General features: G+C 47.5%; 1 protein-coding gene across 2 annotated transcripts in view; it reads left to right on the forward strand.

Moving 5' to 3' along the window:
- Positions 1 to 16,250, forward strand: part of NAV2 (neuron navigator 2) — a 420,664-nt gene that overhangs the window by 127,542 nt on the left and 276,872 nt on the right. For both annotated transcript variants that reach the window (XM_055581343.1, XM_055581341.1), the window contains exon 2: positions 6,972 to 7,089. In XM_055581343.1, the coding sequence (XP_055437318.1) occupies positions 6,972 to 7,089 (118 nt within the window). The remainder of the gene's footprint in view (positions 1 to 6,971; positions 7,090 to 16,250) is intronic.

Raw genomic sequence — 16,250 nt, forward strand, 5'->3', positions numbered from 1 at the left:
AAGTGAGCCTTAGGGAGCATGCATCACAACGAACAAAGCTAGTGGAGGTGACAGAATTCCAGAGGAGCTATTGAAAATCCTTTAAAAATGGTGCTGTTAAAGTGTTGCACTCAGTATGTCAGCAAATTTGGAAAACTCAGCAGTGGCCAGAGATTACTGCTGTTAGAAGCGGAGAGAACCAGCAGTGGGCGCCTTCCTCAGCCTGCTGCTGTCTTCTGGGTCCAGACAGGGATACATACTCCTTGGTATAAACAAGTTCCTGTGAATCCTGTTCCAAAATGTATATTGAGCATGGGGACTGGCAGTACCATTCGGCACATGCTCAGGTTGGAGATACAGACCCTGGTCACATCTTGGTGCTCCGGGAGCCCAGCTTACTAGCAGTCTCACTGTCTAGAAACCAGCTAAGAGCCAAGAGGCCTCCCCTTCTGACCCTCAGAGCATCAGAGGGGTACCACGAAAGCCTGCACACTTAGATGTATTCTCCTCAGTGGAAAAGTCCCATTAAGGCCCTGGCTTGAATGGTACTTCTTTTACTCTACACCCAATTTTAAAGGACTCTGGGGTCTTAAAGACAGTCCAGTAACTCTACAGCCTTAAGGGCATCCTTGAATGCATCAAAATGCTATTCATAGTGATATCCATGGGTCATCAAGAAAACATGGAATTGGGTTAATTTAAAAAGCGCGATTCATGATAATCTTGGGAAAGAGTCCCAGTGACATAGTTAAAAACGGTGGCTTTCAAAAGAGGAAGCTCTCAACAATTTAGAATGACATATTCCCCTGAAACTTACATTAATTTGAATATGAATGCATGTGTGCATGCATGCTAAGTTGCTTCAGTCTTGTCCGACTCTTTGCAACCCTATGGACCATAGCCCATCAGGCTCCTCTCTCCATGGGATTCCCCAGTCAAGAATATTGGAGTGGGTAGCCATTCCCTTCTCCATTTGAACATGAATAACCACAATTTGTTCAGTGTTGGGCTCCAGACGCTGTGTTAACCACTGACATACATGCTCTCATTGTGTCTATAAGGCATACCTGCATATCACCACCATGTAAGTGAGGGCCCCCCTGACTCACCATGGGCCACCTGGCTGGGTGGCAAAGATATGGATGGAAGAGTCATTGCCCTCCAGGGTGAGTATGTAGTAAGAATCAAAGTCACCAAGCAAAACCGGATTCTTCCTTTGAGACAACAGAGAGCAGCCCCAGTGTTTGGGTTCAGCCTCTACTGTACTCTGTGGCCTTGAGCAAAAGATTGGCTGCTCTGGGCTCCTTGTCTTTTTCCAGTGTATAGGGCTGGGGCATCATTCTCCTGTTTGAATGTTTATTTCAAGGCAGTGATTTTAATCAAGGCAGGGTCTACCTTAAGAGAGGATATCTTAGACTGTGATGGGGAGAGCGGGAACATGGGAAAAGCCATCAGCTAATAACTTCAGGCCCCTCATTTCACCCCAGGCAGTTGAAGTGATCTGTGGACATGTGACCACACCTGTGGGGTAGGACCAGGCTTCTTGCTAGCTGCTAGGGATGCAGAAGTGAATGTGGTAACTAGCTTTGCCCTTAATAACAAATGGTGTATTTTGATTTTCTTAAAACTGTGACTAATTGAATAATCACTCTTTGTGTATTCAGGTGCTGGGTGGACACTGTACGATTGTTGCCATGTCATTTTTGTACTTCGGGACAATCAGAACTAAGCCATTTTAACCACACGCTGCACAATCATGGAAGCGATATGATGTTGACGATATCCCTGAAGCCTACAGTGAGACCTTGAATGGAGTCCAGACAATAGGTTCTGTTTACACTGATTGGCTGGAAACCACCTCAGATGCTATTAATAAATGACTAGTGTATCTTGAATCTCCACTCTGGCATTTCCTGCTGAGAGATTCATTTGCACCCTTTTCCTCCTGTAACCGCTGTGCTAATTCTATCTTCTGCCTTTTGGATCCATCAGGCAGCCCAACATGTTGGTCTGGACTTAAGAGTTGTTAGGCTAACGACTTTAGGTGCAGTTATTTTATAGAATTTGGGGAGGTTTTTTCCTTCCAATGCTACCCATCCCCCTTCACTGGAGAGCTAATTGCAGTAGAAACTTGGCACCTTCCCCATTGGTTTAACAACAGTGCAATTTTTATCAGTTTTCTTGTTACAATTAATAATCGGGTTCTTTACTTCACTTGATCTGTCAAGACTTTCCCTCTTTGATTTCAGCCTGTTTGATATGAAATGAGGTGGAGCTGTAAGCAAACAAACGACACGCTCCTTGAAATCCTGTCAAGGCTCATAAAGTGAATCAAAACGAATTCGCTCTCAGCTGTCATTGTCTTCCTTCCCCCTTTTTTCTTTTCGAGCTTTGACAGAACTCCTTTCCCTCACCAAGTGCTTCTGGAGCACTGACAAGGTCTCCCTCCAGAACCGCTGGGGAGACTGGTGAACTCAGTGAGACGAGTCAGAGTGGGAAAGACTCCTGCGGTACCAGTGGGAGACGATTCTAGAGCCTGTTCCTCTAGAATTTTTACTCTGGAATGATGTGATAATTTGGAGTTGGGTGTGGCGATGATGGTTTTACTCTTTCCCAAAACTGTGTGGTTCTTTGCCTTGCCCATTTCTACTGTAAGGTCACCCATCGAGGATTGGTGGGCTCCAGGGAGCCCACCTGGAGCAGCAGCAGTTCTAAGTCTATAGAACCCTGGGGAAGGAGAGGTTCTGGAGAAGTTGATTCTGGATGCCTGAGGCTCAGAGAGGATGCCCTGCGTGCCGTAGCCCTTGCTTAAGATCTTTCAAACACACTCTGTTCCATTTTCTGATGAGTTTCTGAACTTGATGAAGTCCTTAATGACTAAGGATGTGGTGAGCTTATTTTCCAAAGGGACTTCTAGGACGAATGGTAGTTATTGCATGGGCTACTGAAACAGTAATTGAGGGGGAGGGCCCTGACCTGTGTCAGTGCTTAGCTTGACCCATAAAAACTGTATTTCTTAAAATAAATCTAGGCATTTTCCTGTGACTCATTTCTTCAGAAAGTTGAGAGCTAGGGAGAGGAAACTCCAGATAAATTAGTGATTCTTGTTTGAGTCCTGATTTGGGAGCTTGTACTCTGGAGTGATTTATTTTCTCTATTCCTTCCTCTTTTCAATCAGTAAAGAGACTTGAGATCCTGGATTGAGTATTTGCTGAGAGCTCACATTAAGTCACCAATGTAATCAGTTTCTCATTTGCCCTTTTGCTCTCTGTTCAGCTCAACTCCACAACCACTTACCAAGCCCCTCCTGTGCCCCCTTCTTGAGAGGCACGTCTGGGCCCAGTGATGGGCAGGACACCATCTTTGCCCCCAATCTGCGAGTAGGGGTGAGGTGATGGTGCCAGCGTACAGGTTCCCTGCTTTGTATGCAGCTTGGGATGCAATCGGGAAATCGATAATGAACTTCATGGACCAGCATAGGAATGGAGTTCTGCTGCGTGGTCCCGGCGGAGGCCCTCAGGTGGGTGGGGTGGCAGGAGTTCAGAGATGGGGGAAGTGTGAGGTCCAATTTTCCTGGGGTGGTAATAATCGTAATTATTCCTGAGCACTTGCTCACTGTAGGCACATTACACCATTCAGTCCCTATGACACAGACTGGCTACTTCTTTCTATAAAGAACCGGACAGTAAATATTCGAGGATTTGTGGGCCAAAAGTCTGTATCACAATTATTCAGCTGTGCCATTGTGGTATGAAAGCAGCTACAGATGGCAGATGGATGTGGCTGGGTTCCCGTAGAGTTTTGTTTACAGAAGCAGGTGGCCCATTGGGTTTGGCCTGTGTATAGTTGGCCAGTCCCTGCCTTATTGTGTATTTGGTCTGATCCCCATTTTATGGAGGATAAAACTGAGGTACAGAGAGGTGGATAGAAATTCACTTGCCAAGGGCCAGCTTGGCTTGGTCAGTGCCCAAGCCCACGCTCTTAACTTTCACACACACCACCTGCCCTGCAAGGCTGGACACCAGCTGGGGAAGAGTGGGTGGATGCAAAGACTGCCTTGAGCCAGTGTGAAAAGTCTGCCTTTAATTCAGTAGGGAGCCGTTGATGATTTTTGGAGCAGGTGACAGGATTAGAGGTGTGCTGTTGGAACATGCAGTGGTGTGTAGGTGGATTCAAGTTGGGAGAAGAGCTCTTGTTTTAAACAGCTTTGAGTAGAGAGGGTCACTTCTCTAGCAGAGCCATTGCTGACCACTGTAGAATTAAGTTCTCCCTGGTATACCAGATACCTGCATGGCTTCCCCAGGACTCCACACTGTGTGTGTGTGTAGGTACCCCTGGACTTGCTGAGAGAAGCTTGCTTAACCTTGGTTTCCTGCTGATCTGTGCACACACATGGAGGGCTGGTTTTAGAGAGAGTATGTCAGTTTTAAAATACCCTTAATCACCTAAGAAGGGAATAAGCAGAGGTATCTGAGTTGCTTCCCACTCAGCGGGGTTCTTGCCTATGGCCTGTTCTCACCTCAGCTGGTGGTTGTGGGGCAGATGGCTTTAAGCTTTGGGATATTCTCTTGGTCTCTGGCAGCCCACTCCAGTATTCTTGCCTGGAGAATTCCAGGGACAGAGGAGCCTGGTGGGCTGCCGTCTGTTGGGTCGCACAGAGTCGGACACAACTGAAGCGACTTAGCAGCAGCAGCTTGGTCCCTCAGACCCTCAGCTGGTAGCATCCCTCCAGGGCCTGAGACATCCCTGGGGGTGTATCTCCTACTTAGGGATGGATGCCTCACTGTCCGTACCAGCCTGGCTGGTTTCTGGCCTGCTTGTCTTTTCCATCTACCCTGGTTTGTGATTGCAGAGAGAGTGCTCCAGACTCTTGAAATTGTACCTTGTGACAAAAGAGAAGGGGAGTGAGTCCTTGACTCATTTGTGTCCTGGAGGTTCAGGGTAGAGGCTGTGGCTGGTTTTGTTCTGGCCCGTTTTATAATGCTGGGAGTCACCTTTCTCGTTATTCCTTTTATTTACTGGACACTTAGCATGTCTCTGGAGAAGGCAATGGCACCCCACTCCAGTACTCTTGCCTAGAAAATCCCATGGACGGAGGAGCCTGGTAGGCTGCAGTCCATGGGGTCGCTGAGGGTCGGACATGACTGAGCGACTTCACTTTCACTTTTCACTTTCATGCATTGGAGAAGGAAATGGCAACCCACTCCAGTGTTCTTGCCTAGAGAATCCCAGGGACAGGGGAGCCTGGTGGGCTGCCGTCTATGGGTCACAGAGTCGGACACAACCGAAGTGACTTAGCAGCAGCAGCAGTAGCATGTCTCGGATTCTGTGTTCTTTATGTATATGGACTTGTTTCACCCTCATAATCACCTGATGATGTGTAGGTGTTATTATTTCCCTCGTGAGCACACCCAGGCCAAAGGTCACAGATGTACTAGGCAGCCTGGCAGCTAATGTTTAAAGTGATCAAGATGGCACTCCACTTCCTTAGATATTTCTCAGTGCTTGTGAAATTGAAAAATGATCTTGCTGTATTAAATTTTTGATCTGACAACTTGGGAGTCTTGAGGGAAGAAAGTAATGGACAGCAGTTTTCCGTTCTCAGCACTTGATGAAGTAGAAAGGGCACCCTTGAGAAGAGGCCTTCACTGTCCCAATTGGAGTAGTCAGAGGCGCCCCTCCCTGGAAGGGCCCTGCTTTGCAAGTCCAGGCACTGGCCCTTGAACCCACATTTTGGGAGTTTTGAAGGGCAGCACCCCATTGTATGAGACTCCTCTGATGAGCACAGTGTTGGGAAGAGCAGGATGGAGGGAGGGCTGGGGCAGGGGTAGGGCTTCCGCTGCTCTGTAAGTCCCTCGAGATCTCAGAGCAGGCCAGCTGATGGAGGTGCAATGATGGGCTGCATCGTTGCGGTGGAAACCTCACATTGGTTAGTGCATGAACTGCAGCCGCTGACATGGCCCAGCTGAGAGAGGGGACACCTCTCTTAATAAGCAGCCATATGTTCATTTCCCTCCTTGGGGAAAAGAAGAAAAGGTTCTGATAAACACCTTGATGTTCCCCCAACAAATTCACAAGTCCTCATAGGAAACTTAAGCACGCAGACCTGAGGAGGAGGTTTTCAGTTTTGTTTTCAGCTTGTGTCACTGTGGGAGAAAGTTTTCCGGCGAGAGTCCTCCTGGTTTGTCGGCCTGTTGGAAGAAAACACCCTTTGTGCCGATGGCTCTGTGACTGGGAGGGGCGGCTCTGTGTTCCGCAGAAGGGTCTGCTTTGCTGATCCCGTGGCCGCCCAGCCTCTGCCTTCCGGGTGCTGTGCTCACCAATGCTGTGTTTAAATGTGTTGGAATTTGCTGGGGAATTTTTGTTGTTGTTGTTGCCGTTCACAGAATCCCAACAGTGAAAATGATGCCGGGCTTTTAAATTAAGCTGATTAGATCTGAGATGATTGTGAGGCCATTAATAACTCCACTCACACAAGAGTAATTGAAGGGCGCTGTGTTTTGGTACTTGGCTCCCTTACAAGGGACCCAGGCTCCTGAGAACTCCTTTCCCTGAAATGGCCCATGAAAAGATTGCCCGTTGGGTGGTAACCTCCCCATACGTTTTCTCAATAAAGAGAAAAAGATGGGAAGGGGCCGGGTCGGGCGGTGGGGTGGGAGAGACCGCGCCTGCATTTAGAGCCTCAGCCTCTCAGAGCCGTCTGGTGCAGACTGTTTAGTTCCGTGTCCCCTGTCCCATTCAGACCTCTGCGTGTTTTGAAGCTTTCTTTAGCTTTCTCCTGAGCCTTTGACGGCAGATCTCTCAATAGGTGAAAGCCCGGCTCTGGCCAGCTGAATGCCCCACGGGCACAATGCACTGCATGTTAATGGCGAGGGCTGGCCCCAGACAGCTCGCCGGCGGGACAGTGGCTCCTGTGCTGGCCCCGCAGCTGCTCGGAACGCTGAGATGGGATCTGACGGGGTTCCTAAAGTTGCCTGTGTGCTTTCTTGCAGATCTACACGGATTGGGCCAATCACTATCTAGCCAAATCAGGCCACAAGCGTCTCATTAAGGATCTCCAGCAAGATGTGACGGACGGTGTCCTCCTAGCCCAGATTATCCAGGTTGTAGGTAAGAGCAGATTTGACCTCAGCGGGGTGGGGTTGAGGGGGGTGGGTGGATGAGTTACCGTGGAGACCAGTCCAACAGGGGTCGAGTCTGGCAAGTGGGGATGGAACCCTGACATCATCTAAAAAGGCAGTGTTTGTATCCTGAGTGTTGACAGTTGATTTGACTCTGTTTTGTGCTGGAGGAGGCCGGGTACCAGCTCGTTTTGCCTGATAAGATCACCTACAGGGCAATCTCATCTTGATTTCTCCAGGAAGAGACTGGCCATGGCTGGGGGGCACATGCTTGTGGTTTATAGAGGGGCTGTCTGTCCCCCTTCTTCCCTCCTATCATCTTTCTGGCTCTCTTATTGCCCCCTCGATGATGTGCTATTTTGTGGATTATCCTGGAAATATTTCCAAAAAAAGAAAAGGCAACATGAGGCTGCTTCTTCCTTGTGAACTTTAATTGAGTCTCAGAAATCAAAGGCTCAGTCTCTGCAGAGGGCTGGTTCTGGTTTTAATACTGGGGGAAGGGAACTGGAGCAGCGGGATTTTTAATGCCTTGGCCGTGTGTTTCAGGAGAAGAGGAGTTATTCTGGGCAGGCACGTGGGTGGAGGCTGTGCACAGCTTTGCCTTGGGTCTTCGGGGAAGCACCCCAGTGGTCCTGCCTGAGAACTCAGAGCAGACCGTGGAGGCGGGAGGTCAATTAGATGGCATTAGGCTGATTGTTGTCGCTGGCAGCCTCGGCAGCCAACTCATGCCAAGGGAGAAGAAAGGAAAAAAAAGAAGCCCCAGCCCCTCGGGCGTGTTGTTATGGAAAAGTTGCTTATCCTTCAAGTATGAGAGGCAGCCGTGTGTAGCTGTAGCTCTGCTCACGTCTGTGGAGATCGTACCTAAAAATACAGGCAAGTAGGCCTAAGGTGAAACTTTCAGAGTGCCATTTAGAGAGAAAGATGCTTCCTCACTGTCCTAAGATTGAAGACCAACTTCCACTGGTCCTTCTTTTTCTTTCCTTTTTCTCTCCTTCCCTGTATTAGTTTGCTGTTGCTATATAACAGATTGTCACAAACTTAATGATGTAAAAGAATGTCTCTTCACTACCTCACAATTTCTGTGCATCAGGGGTACACACACGGCTTAGCTGGGTGACTCTGCAAGGCCAGAGTCAAGGTGCTGGCCAGGGTAAGTTTTCATCCGGAGTTGACTGGGTAGGAGGGTCAAGCTTGCTCAGATTGTTGAGGCCACTCCCATCTCCTAGAAGACCCTCTCAGTTCTTTGAGACATGGGTCTCTGAACATGGACTCTGCTACCTGTTTCCCTGTCTTTAAAATGGACACATGGAATTCCCTTGTGGTCCAGTGGTTAGGACTCTGTGATTCCACTGCAGGGAGCAGGAGTGCAATCCCTGATTGGGGAACTAAGATCCCACATATTACGTGGTGCGGCCAAAGGGGGAAAAATGATTTTTAAAAAGCAATTAAAACAAGTGAAATAAAATAGGCACAGCCATGCCTGCTTTGGGGCTTCGCTGATAGCTCAGTTGGTAAAGAATCTGCTTGCCATTCAGGAGATCCCAGTTCGATTCCTGGGTTGGGAAGATCCCCTGGAGAAGGGAAAGGCTACCCATTCCAGTATTCTTGGGCTTCCCTTATGGCTCAGCTGGTAAAGAATCTGCCTGCAATGTGGGAGACTTGGGTTCAATCCCTGGGTTGGGAAGATCCCCTGGAGAAGGGAAAGGCTACCCACTCCCATATTCTGGCCTGGAGAATTCCATGGACTGTATAGTCCATGAGGTTGCAAAGAGTCGGACATGACTGAGTGACTTTCACTTTCATACCTGCTTTGTCTGATCGTGTGGCAATCTTGTGAAGTGTAAAGTAGACATCAGATGCGAAACGTGCTTGGATACTGTGAAGTGTTTCTGGATAGGACTTGGTAGCCACTGCCTCGAAAGGTATGTGTAGAAAGATGAAGAGGCCTTGGAATCGATGTCAGAGTGTGTCATGATAGACCAGTTATGTGTGTCACGGCCCAGAGTTGGTGAATGTGTATGGCAAACTTACTAAGCATAGTGCTATGGAAATATAAGCTATGGAAATGTAAGCTGCTGCTGCTGCTAAGTCACTTCAGTTGTGTCCGACTCTGTGCGACCCCATAGACAGCAGCCCACCAGACTCCTCCATCCCTGGGATTTTCCAGGCAAGATCACTGGAGTGGGTTGCCATTTCCTTCTCCAACGCATGCAAGTGAAAAGTGAAAGTGAAGTCGCTCAGTCGTGTCCGACTCCTAGCGACCCCATGGACTGCAGACCACCAGGCTCCTCTGTGCATGGGATTTTCCAGGCAAGAGTACTGGAGTGGGGTGCCATTTCCTTCTCCAGGGGATCTTCCTGACCCAGGGATCAAACCCGGGCCTTCTCCATGGAAATGTAAGCTAGCACAGTTTTTATCATTGCTCAGGAGGATGCTTCCCTGAATCTATTCTGATGAGATGAACTCCCAAGACAGTGACCTCGCTGAGCCTGAGCTACTAGACTGTGATTTCAAAGGCTCAAGTTAGTACCACCAATTCCCAGAATTGGAGTCCTAGAGACTCCATCTTGTGCTGAACAGAAGTCCAGTGGTTACAGTTGCTCTTTGGCTGGAGACCTCCTCCTACTGATTCTTGAAAAGTCAGTTTCCCTCCGATCCCCTACCTAGCTCTCTCCCAGGCAGAGCTGGAGGGGACCCTCCTCTGTCATCCCACTGACTGCTGTATTGGGCCTGGCTCTCCATAGGTCTGGCTCTGAGTCATCTTCCTTCCTGGGTTCACAGCATTGAACATGGTATCTGGTGTGCAGTGATGTTCACAAGAAGTTGAGCTGATTAGTTTAGGGATGAGAGTGTCGCTCACTGCACCCATGGCTTCCCTAAGCCTGCGTTGGCTTGTTTCCCCTTCTCAGTGTGTAGTGTTCTCCTGAGTATTCCTCTCACCTCTTTGTCACCCTCCTCCTTTCCAGGATGGGCTGCAACTTTAAGGTTTGGAAGTGAATGAGTGAGTGAAGTTGCTCAGTCGTGTCCGATTCTTTACGACCCCATGGACTGAAGCCTACCAGGCTCCTCCCTCCATGGGATTCTCCAGGCAAGAGTACTGGAGTGGGTTGCCATTTCCTTCTCCAGGGGATCTTCCCAACCCAGGGATCGAGCCCGGGTCTCCCGCATTCCAGGCAGACGCTTTAACCTCTGAGCTTTTAAAAGCCTCAACCTGATGTATGAATTGCTTCTAGGAAAAGTAGTTAGCAGACTCTATTAAATGCTTCCTAGGATGGGCAACTACCTACCTCCACAGCTAGTTCTAATGATGGAGAGTTAGAGTCTTTTAAAAGCTCTTCTTTCATTAAGTCAAAATCTGCTCCCTCCATGGTAGTATCTCCCTGCAAGTACTGGTTCTACACTCCAGGGCTACAAAGAGCAATCTGATCTGAGACAACTAGAACACCAGTATAACTGAGGGCCATTGTGGATTATACCCATGGAATAAAATAGGAGTGTACAAATCTATATGCTGCTAGATAAATAAATAAATGATATATCGATGGAAGAGAAGAGAGGACTCAACAGGAGAACGCTGGCTGATGAATGGAGAAGGAGTTGCAGCTGTGATGGTAAACGTTCGTTAAGGCAAGAATCACCAGTGGGAGCTGAAATCCAAGGGAGAACGTTTGACGGAGAGCAGCTGTGTGTGTGGTCTCAAAGTGGCTCTTCACAGATGCTGTATTAGTTGCAAAGGGAAATATAGTTACCACATGGGAGAATCAGGTGTCATGACCAGGTGACCAAACTACATCCCTGATGAGAAGCAGCTGGATGTCATGTGCTTCCTGATAGGATACCTCAGAAAGATTGCACCATCGCTTCACGTTGTATTGCACTCAGGTTAGAAAGCCTGAAACCCATCACAAGGACTCTCAGATAAACCCAAATTGCGGAACATTCTATTGAAAAAAAAACCCAAAAAATGCCTGAATTGTTCCAAAATATCAGTGCTGTGAAAGACAAAAAAATGTGGCTGAGAAATTGTTTAAGAAGAAAGGACACTAAAGAGACCTGACAGCTAAATGCACTGCATGACGCTGGACTGAATCCCATTCGGGGGAATAAAATGCAATAAAGGACATTTTTGAGTCAATTGACTAAATTGGAATATTGGAATTAGAGCAATGTTTAATTTTCTGAAATTTAGAATTGTACCGCAAAAAAATATCCTTGTCCTTTGGAAGTACACACCAAGAATAAGGGATATGACCCTTGGAGGCTACACTAGGGCTTCCTGGTGTGTGTCAGTCGCTTCAGTCGTGTGTGACTCTCTGTGACCCCATGGACTGTAGCCCGCCAGGCTCCTCTGTCCGTGGAATTCTCCAGGCAAGAAAACTGGAATGGGTAGTCATTCCCTTCTCCAGGGGATCTTTCCAACCCCAGGGATCAAACTGGGGTCCTCTGCATTGCAGGCAGGTTCTTTACTGTCTGAGCCACCAGGGCTTCCCAGGTGGCTCAGTGATAAAGAATCTGCCTGCCAATGCAGGAGACACAAGGTTCATGGGTTTGGTCTGGGAAGATCTCCTGGAGTAGGAAATGGCAATCCAGTCCAGTTTTCTTGCCTGGAAAATTCCACAGACAGAGGAGCTTGGTGAGCTTCAGTCCACAGGGTTGCAAAGGAGTCAGACACAACTGAGCCTACACTAAAATGATTAAGGAAAAATAATGTCTACCTATAGAGAGCAGGAGGGTGTGAGAGAGGAAGGGAGAAAATGAGAATGGATGATGCTATAGGAAATTCTCTGTACTGTTCCTGTAACTTTTCTGAAGGTTTGAAGTTATTTTAAAATAATTGAAAAGAACTCATCTAAATGAAGGTCCATCAAAACTTGCAGGCAGAGAGATTGTCCTTTTAAGTCACAACCTCTTCCTAGATCTAGGAGGGAGGAAGATTGTGCATAATGATAAAGGGCTCATGTGCTGTGAGGCCTGACCCATGATTAGGGAAAGAAGACGCTGGGTTAGTAAGGAGGGAATCAAGGAACATTTCATCAAGGAATGTATCTGTAAGCCAAGACCTCAAACTGGGAGTTAGCTGGGTGAAGTTGTCAGGGAGGGCTTTCTTGGTAGAGGGAATAGTGTGCAGAGATGCTGGAGGGTAGAGAGCCAGAGACTAAACAAGGCAAATAAGGCAAGGTACAGGGCTAACCTAGGAACAAAGCCAGTGGTTGAAGACTCGACTTTCAGGTTGGGGAATCTAACCTTTTCCTCAGCTAGTTCTGATGATGGAGAGTTGGAATCCTTTGAAAACTAAGATGTTTTATGTGAAGGAAAACCTTCAGTGCTCTTCACAAATGCTACTCCTAACTAAGTCTTCATCGAGCCCAGTCCTAGGCCCTAGCCTTCTATTTATCCATCCCTCCTCTTCCCAGATAGTGGGATACCTTGGGGCCCACACTCTTGCATCATTGGCTTCTACCCACTGGGCAGAAAATGAACCCTGTGCTGCTGCCTCTGGCTGCCCTTGCTCTGGCGACTGAGGGTTGAGTGTCTGTGTTCAGCCTCTTATTAGTATGATTATCTTCTTGAGTCCTGAGCTGCCCAAAGCCGGCAGTTGCCTGCCAGCCCATCAACGGTGCCATGTCCGTGAGTTATTAGAAAGGTTTATGAGGCCAGGATAAACAGCATGAATCAAGAGGGAGAGACAGGCCTCCCTCCCTCTGCTTACATTGCTGTCACTCAGGGAGGATGCCAGCAGGGGTTGGAGTGAGCGAAGGAGAGAAGGGGGGCGGGAGGAAGAGAGGACAGAGGAGAGAGAGGGAAACAGGACAAACAAAAGAGGCTTGGAGAGAAGGAGGAAGCCAAGACAGAGGGGAAGAGATTCCCATCAGGGGTGACGAGGGCTGATAGCAGCTCATTCTCGACCACCATTTGGGCTGCCTCTGAGCACAACGAGGAAGTTCACACAACTTGCGGGATTCTGCTTTCTGTTGATGACCTGCTACCATGGCATGACCTTGGGTAAGTCATATGCCTTTCAATGAGGGCAGGCAGTTTGTCTTTCTGGACATCGGCAGGATGGCCAACTGCCCTGAACATACATAGGTGCCAAGCATAGATGCTTGGGCTCTTGAAATGCTCTGAACTCTTCCCAGGAGGTCTTTTGAGGAGTGACGAGCTTGATTCCATACTTCTTAAAGCGCACTGATGCTTTCCAGTGACTAACTTGTCACCTTGCATGCAGACAGGTCTGCACATTAGAGCTTGCTGGAATAAATACCACTGGCACTTCAGCATGCCAGTTTTAATGACTTTAATGAAGACTTTGGGGGACATGGCTTTGCTTCTTTGGTTTTCTACTTTGGGGCTGTAGCCAAAGACCCCCTACCCCGAGTTAGTAAATTCAGCTCTGAAGACCAAGCTCTTCTTACCAGCACAATGATAGCCTCTATTATTGCTTTAAGTATTTATGACCACCGCAGAAATTCTTGATGGGCTTCCCTGGTGGCTCAGCTGGTAAAGAATCTACCTGCAATGCAGGAGAGCTAGATTCGATCCCTGGGTTGGGAAGATCCCTTGAGGAAGGGAAAGGCTGTCTCTTCCAGTATTCTGGCCTGGAGAATTACATGGACTGTATAGTCCATGGCGTCGCAAAGATTCGGAGTTGACTGAGCGACTTTCACACTTTAACTTTCATAGAAATTCTTGAGAATTTAAAGGAGAAGTATTTATAGCACATGAAATTGGTAACTAGGAGGTCCAGGCTTTTGCAATTTTTATTAAGGATTTATTTTGAGTTTGGGTTGAGTCATTTGACCTCTTCCCATGTCTTCTTTGCTGCTGCCAAGTCGCTTCAGTCATGTCCGACTCTGTGCAACCCCATAGATAGCATCCCACCAGGCTCTGCCATCCCTGGGATTCTCCAGGCAAGAACACTGGAGTGGGTTGCCATTGCCTTCTCCAATGCATGAAAGTGAAAAGTGAGAGTGAAGTCGCTCAGTCATGTCCAACTCTTTGCAATCCCATGAACTACAGCCCACCACGCTCCTCCGTCCTTGGGATTTTCCAGGCAAGATTATTGGGGTGGGTCTTCTTTGCTGCTGCTGCTGCTGCTAAGTCGCTTCAGTCATGTCCGACTCTGTGCAACCCCATAGATGGCAGCCCACTAGGCTCCCCCATCCCTGGGATTCTCCAGGCAAGAGTACTGGAGTGGGTTATCATTGCCTTCTCCAGGGGATCTTCCCAACCCAGGTATCAAATCCAGGTCTCCTGCATCGCAGGCAGACGCTTTAACCTCTGAGCTACCAGGGAAGCCCAAAATATTACTTTGAGCCCCTTTTTTGGCAGGGGGTGGGTGGCAAGAATACTGGAGTGGGTTGCCATTCCCTTCTCCAGGAGACCTTCCCGACCCAGGGATTGAACCCAGGTCTCCCACATTGTAGGCAGATGCTTTACCATCTGAGCCACCAGGGAAGTCAAAGGTATATAAATGATCTTTAAAATGACTTCTCAGGATTACAGTTATCCATCCTTCACTTTAATGAGCATCAATGAGCTGGGTATTGATTGGAACTCGATGACTTATAACTTTGGCCATCACGAGTATCCAACTGGAAGATACCTGGAGTGGCCTTGATTCTCAAAAGCCATATATTTATTCTTCCAGTGTTGTATATCAAAATCCAAGGTCAGAGTGCTAGCCTGCCATAATTTCCAATGTATGAAGGAGTGAGTGCCAGGTGTCAAGGAGCTTTCTTTTTTTCCACCTTCAGGACATACATTTATATACACACAAGTGAAAGGGCAGCTGCCTCAGAATAGGCAGTAAAACTTCGATTCATTGAAATATTCAGAATAGTCCTTAGTTCCCCTCAACAAATACATGTTGAGTGGCTACTATGTGTCAGGCACTGCATTAGGCTCTGGGCTTATAGTAGAAACCAAAGCAGAATGAAGTCCTTGCTTTTGTGGATCTTACATGTAGTGATGCCTTCTGGCTAATTGTATTTTCTGGTGAACTGAATAACAAATATCTGTGAGTCATCCCATTCATTGGGTGTCTTTTAGGTGCTTTTTAAAGGCTTTATGGCACCTCTTTGGGGAGGAGGGAAAACCAGGTAGAAGAAGCTTCCTAAAATGCCTATCCCAGTGTTCTTAAGAGCTGAGAAGACTCAAGTAGCTCCCGGAAGACCAAAGTCTTCCTAGATGGGTCATAGGCCTAAATATCTATTACTCTGGGCAAATTCTAAAGAAAGGGTAGATGAGGCTGAATGTATAATAACCAGCCTGTCTCTGGCAACTAGATTTTTAAATAATGTCCTGCCACTAGCTTGCTTTCTTATTTTTTATTTCCTTCTCAAGGTAGAAATGCTGGAGGAAAAAATAAACCCAATGGAGGTAACAGTGAACTATATTTAAATACAGGTGTTCTAAAACCTTAGCGTCGTGGGAAACTGTTTCTGTTATCCTTTTCAGATGCTTTTTTTAAATGTCTTTTCATGAAGTTTTAGATGTTACAGTCATTAAGATCGGATGTGATATATATAAATTTTGCAAGCACTTACTGAGCTGTAAGGATACAAGTGTGAAAAACAAAATCTACCTGTCTGCATAGCTGGGGGAGGCTAGAAAAGGAGTTATACATTAGGTGGCTAAAAGCAGCATAGAGGCAGTTTCCAGGGTGCTGGGAGAGCAGAGAGACCTCGTGGGCCTTATCTTGCTGGGGTGGCGACATGTAAAGGGATGTGGGATTGGGAAAGAATCTTAAAAAGTCTTCAGAGAATGCAAATCTGTTGTCTTTTACTGTGAAGTCCTAGCTAGGTTTCTGGGTTAAACTCAGATGGAAAGATCAAAAAGGAAAATTTTATTTTATGTATTTTTACACAGATGATAAAGAGTATGCATACTTGGATTAATGATTGCTGCCGTACAAAGAGGGCTTCCCAGGTGGCTCAGAGGTAAAGAATCCAACTCTCAATGCAGGAGACCTGGGTTCAGTCCCTGGGTCAGGAAGATCCCCCGGAGAAGGAAATGGCAGCCCACTCCAATATTCTTGCCTGAGAAATCCCATGGACAAAGAGGAGCCTGGTGGGCCACAGTCCATGGGGTCGCAAAGAGTCAGACACAACTGAGCAAGTAAACGACAACGACCATGCATAGAACTCTCAC

The sequence above is a fragment of the Bubalus kerabau genome, chromosome 5, assembly GCF_029407905.1.
Source record: "Bubalus kerabau isolate K-KA32 ecotype Philippines breed swamp buffalo chromosome 5, PCC_UOA_SB_1v2, whole genome shotgun sequence".
Taxonomy (NCBI): domain Eukaryota; kingdom Metazoa; phylum Chordata; class Mammalia; order Artiodactyla; family Bovidae; genus Bubalus; species Bubalus kerabau.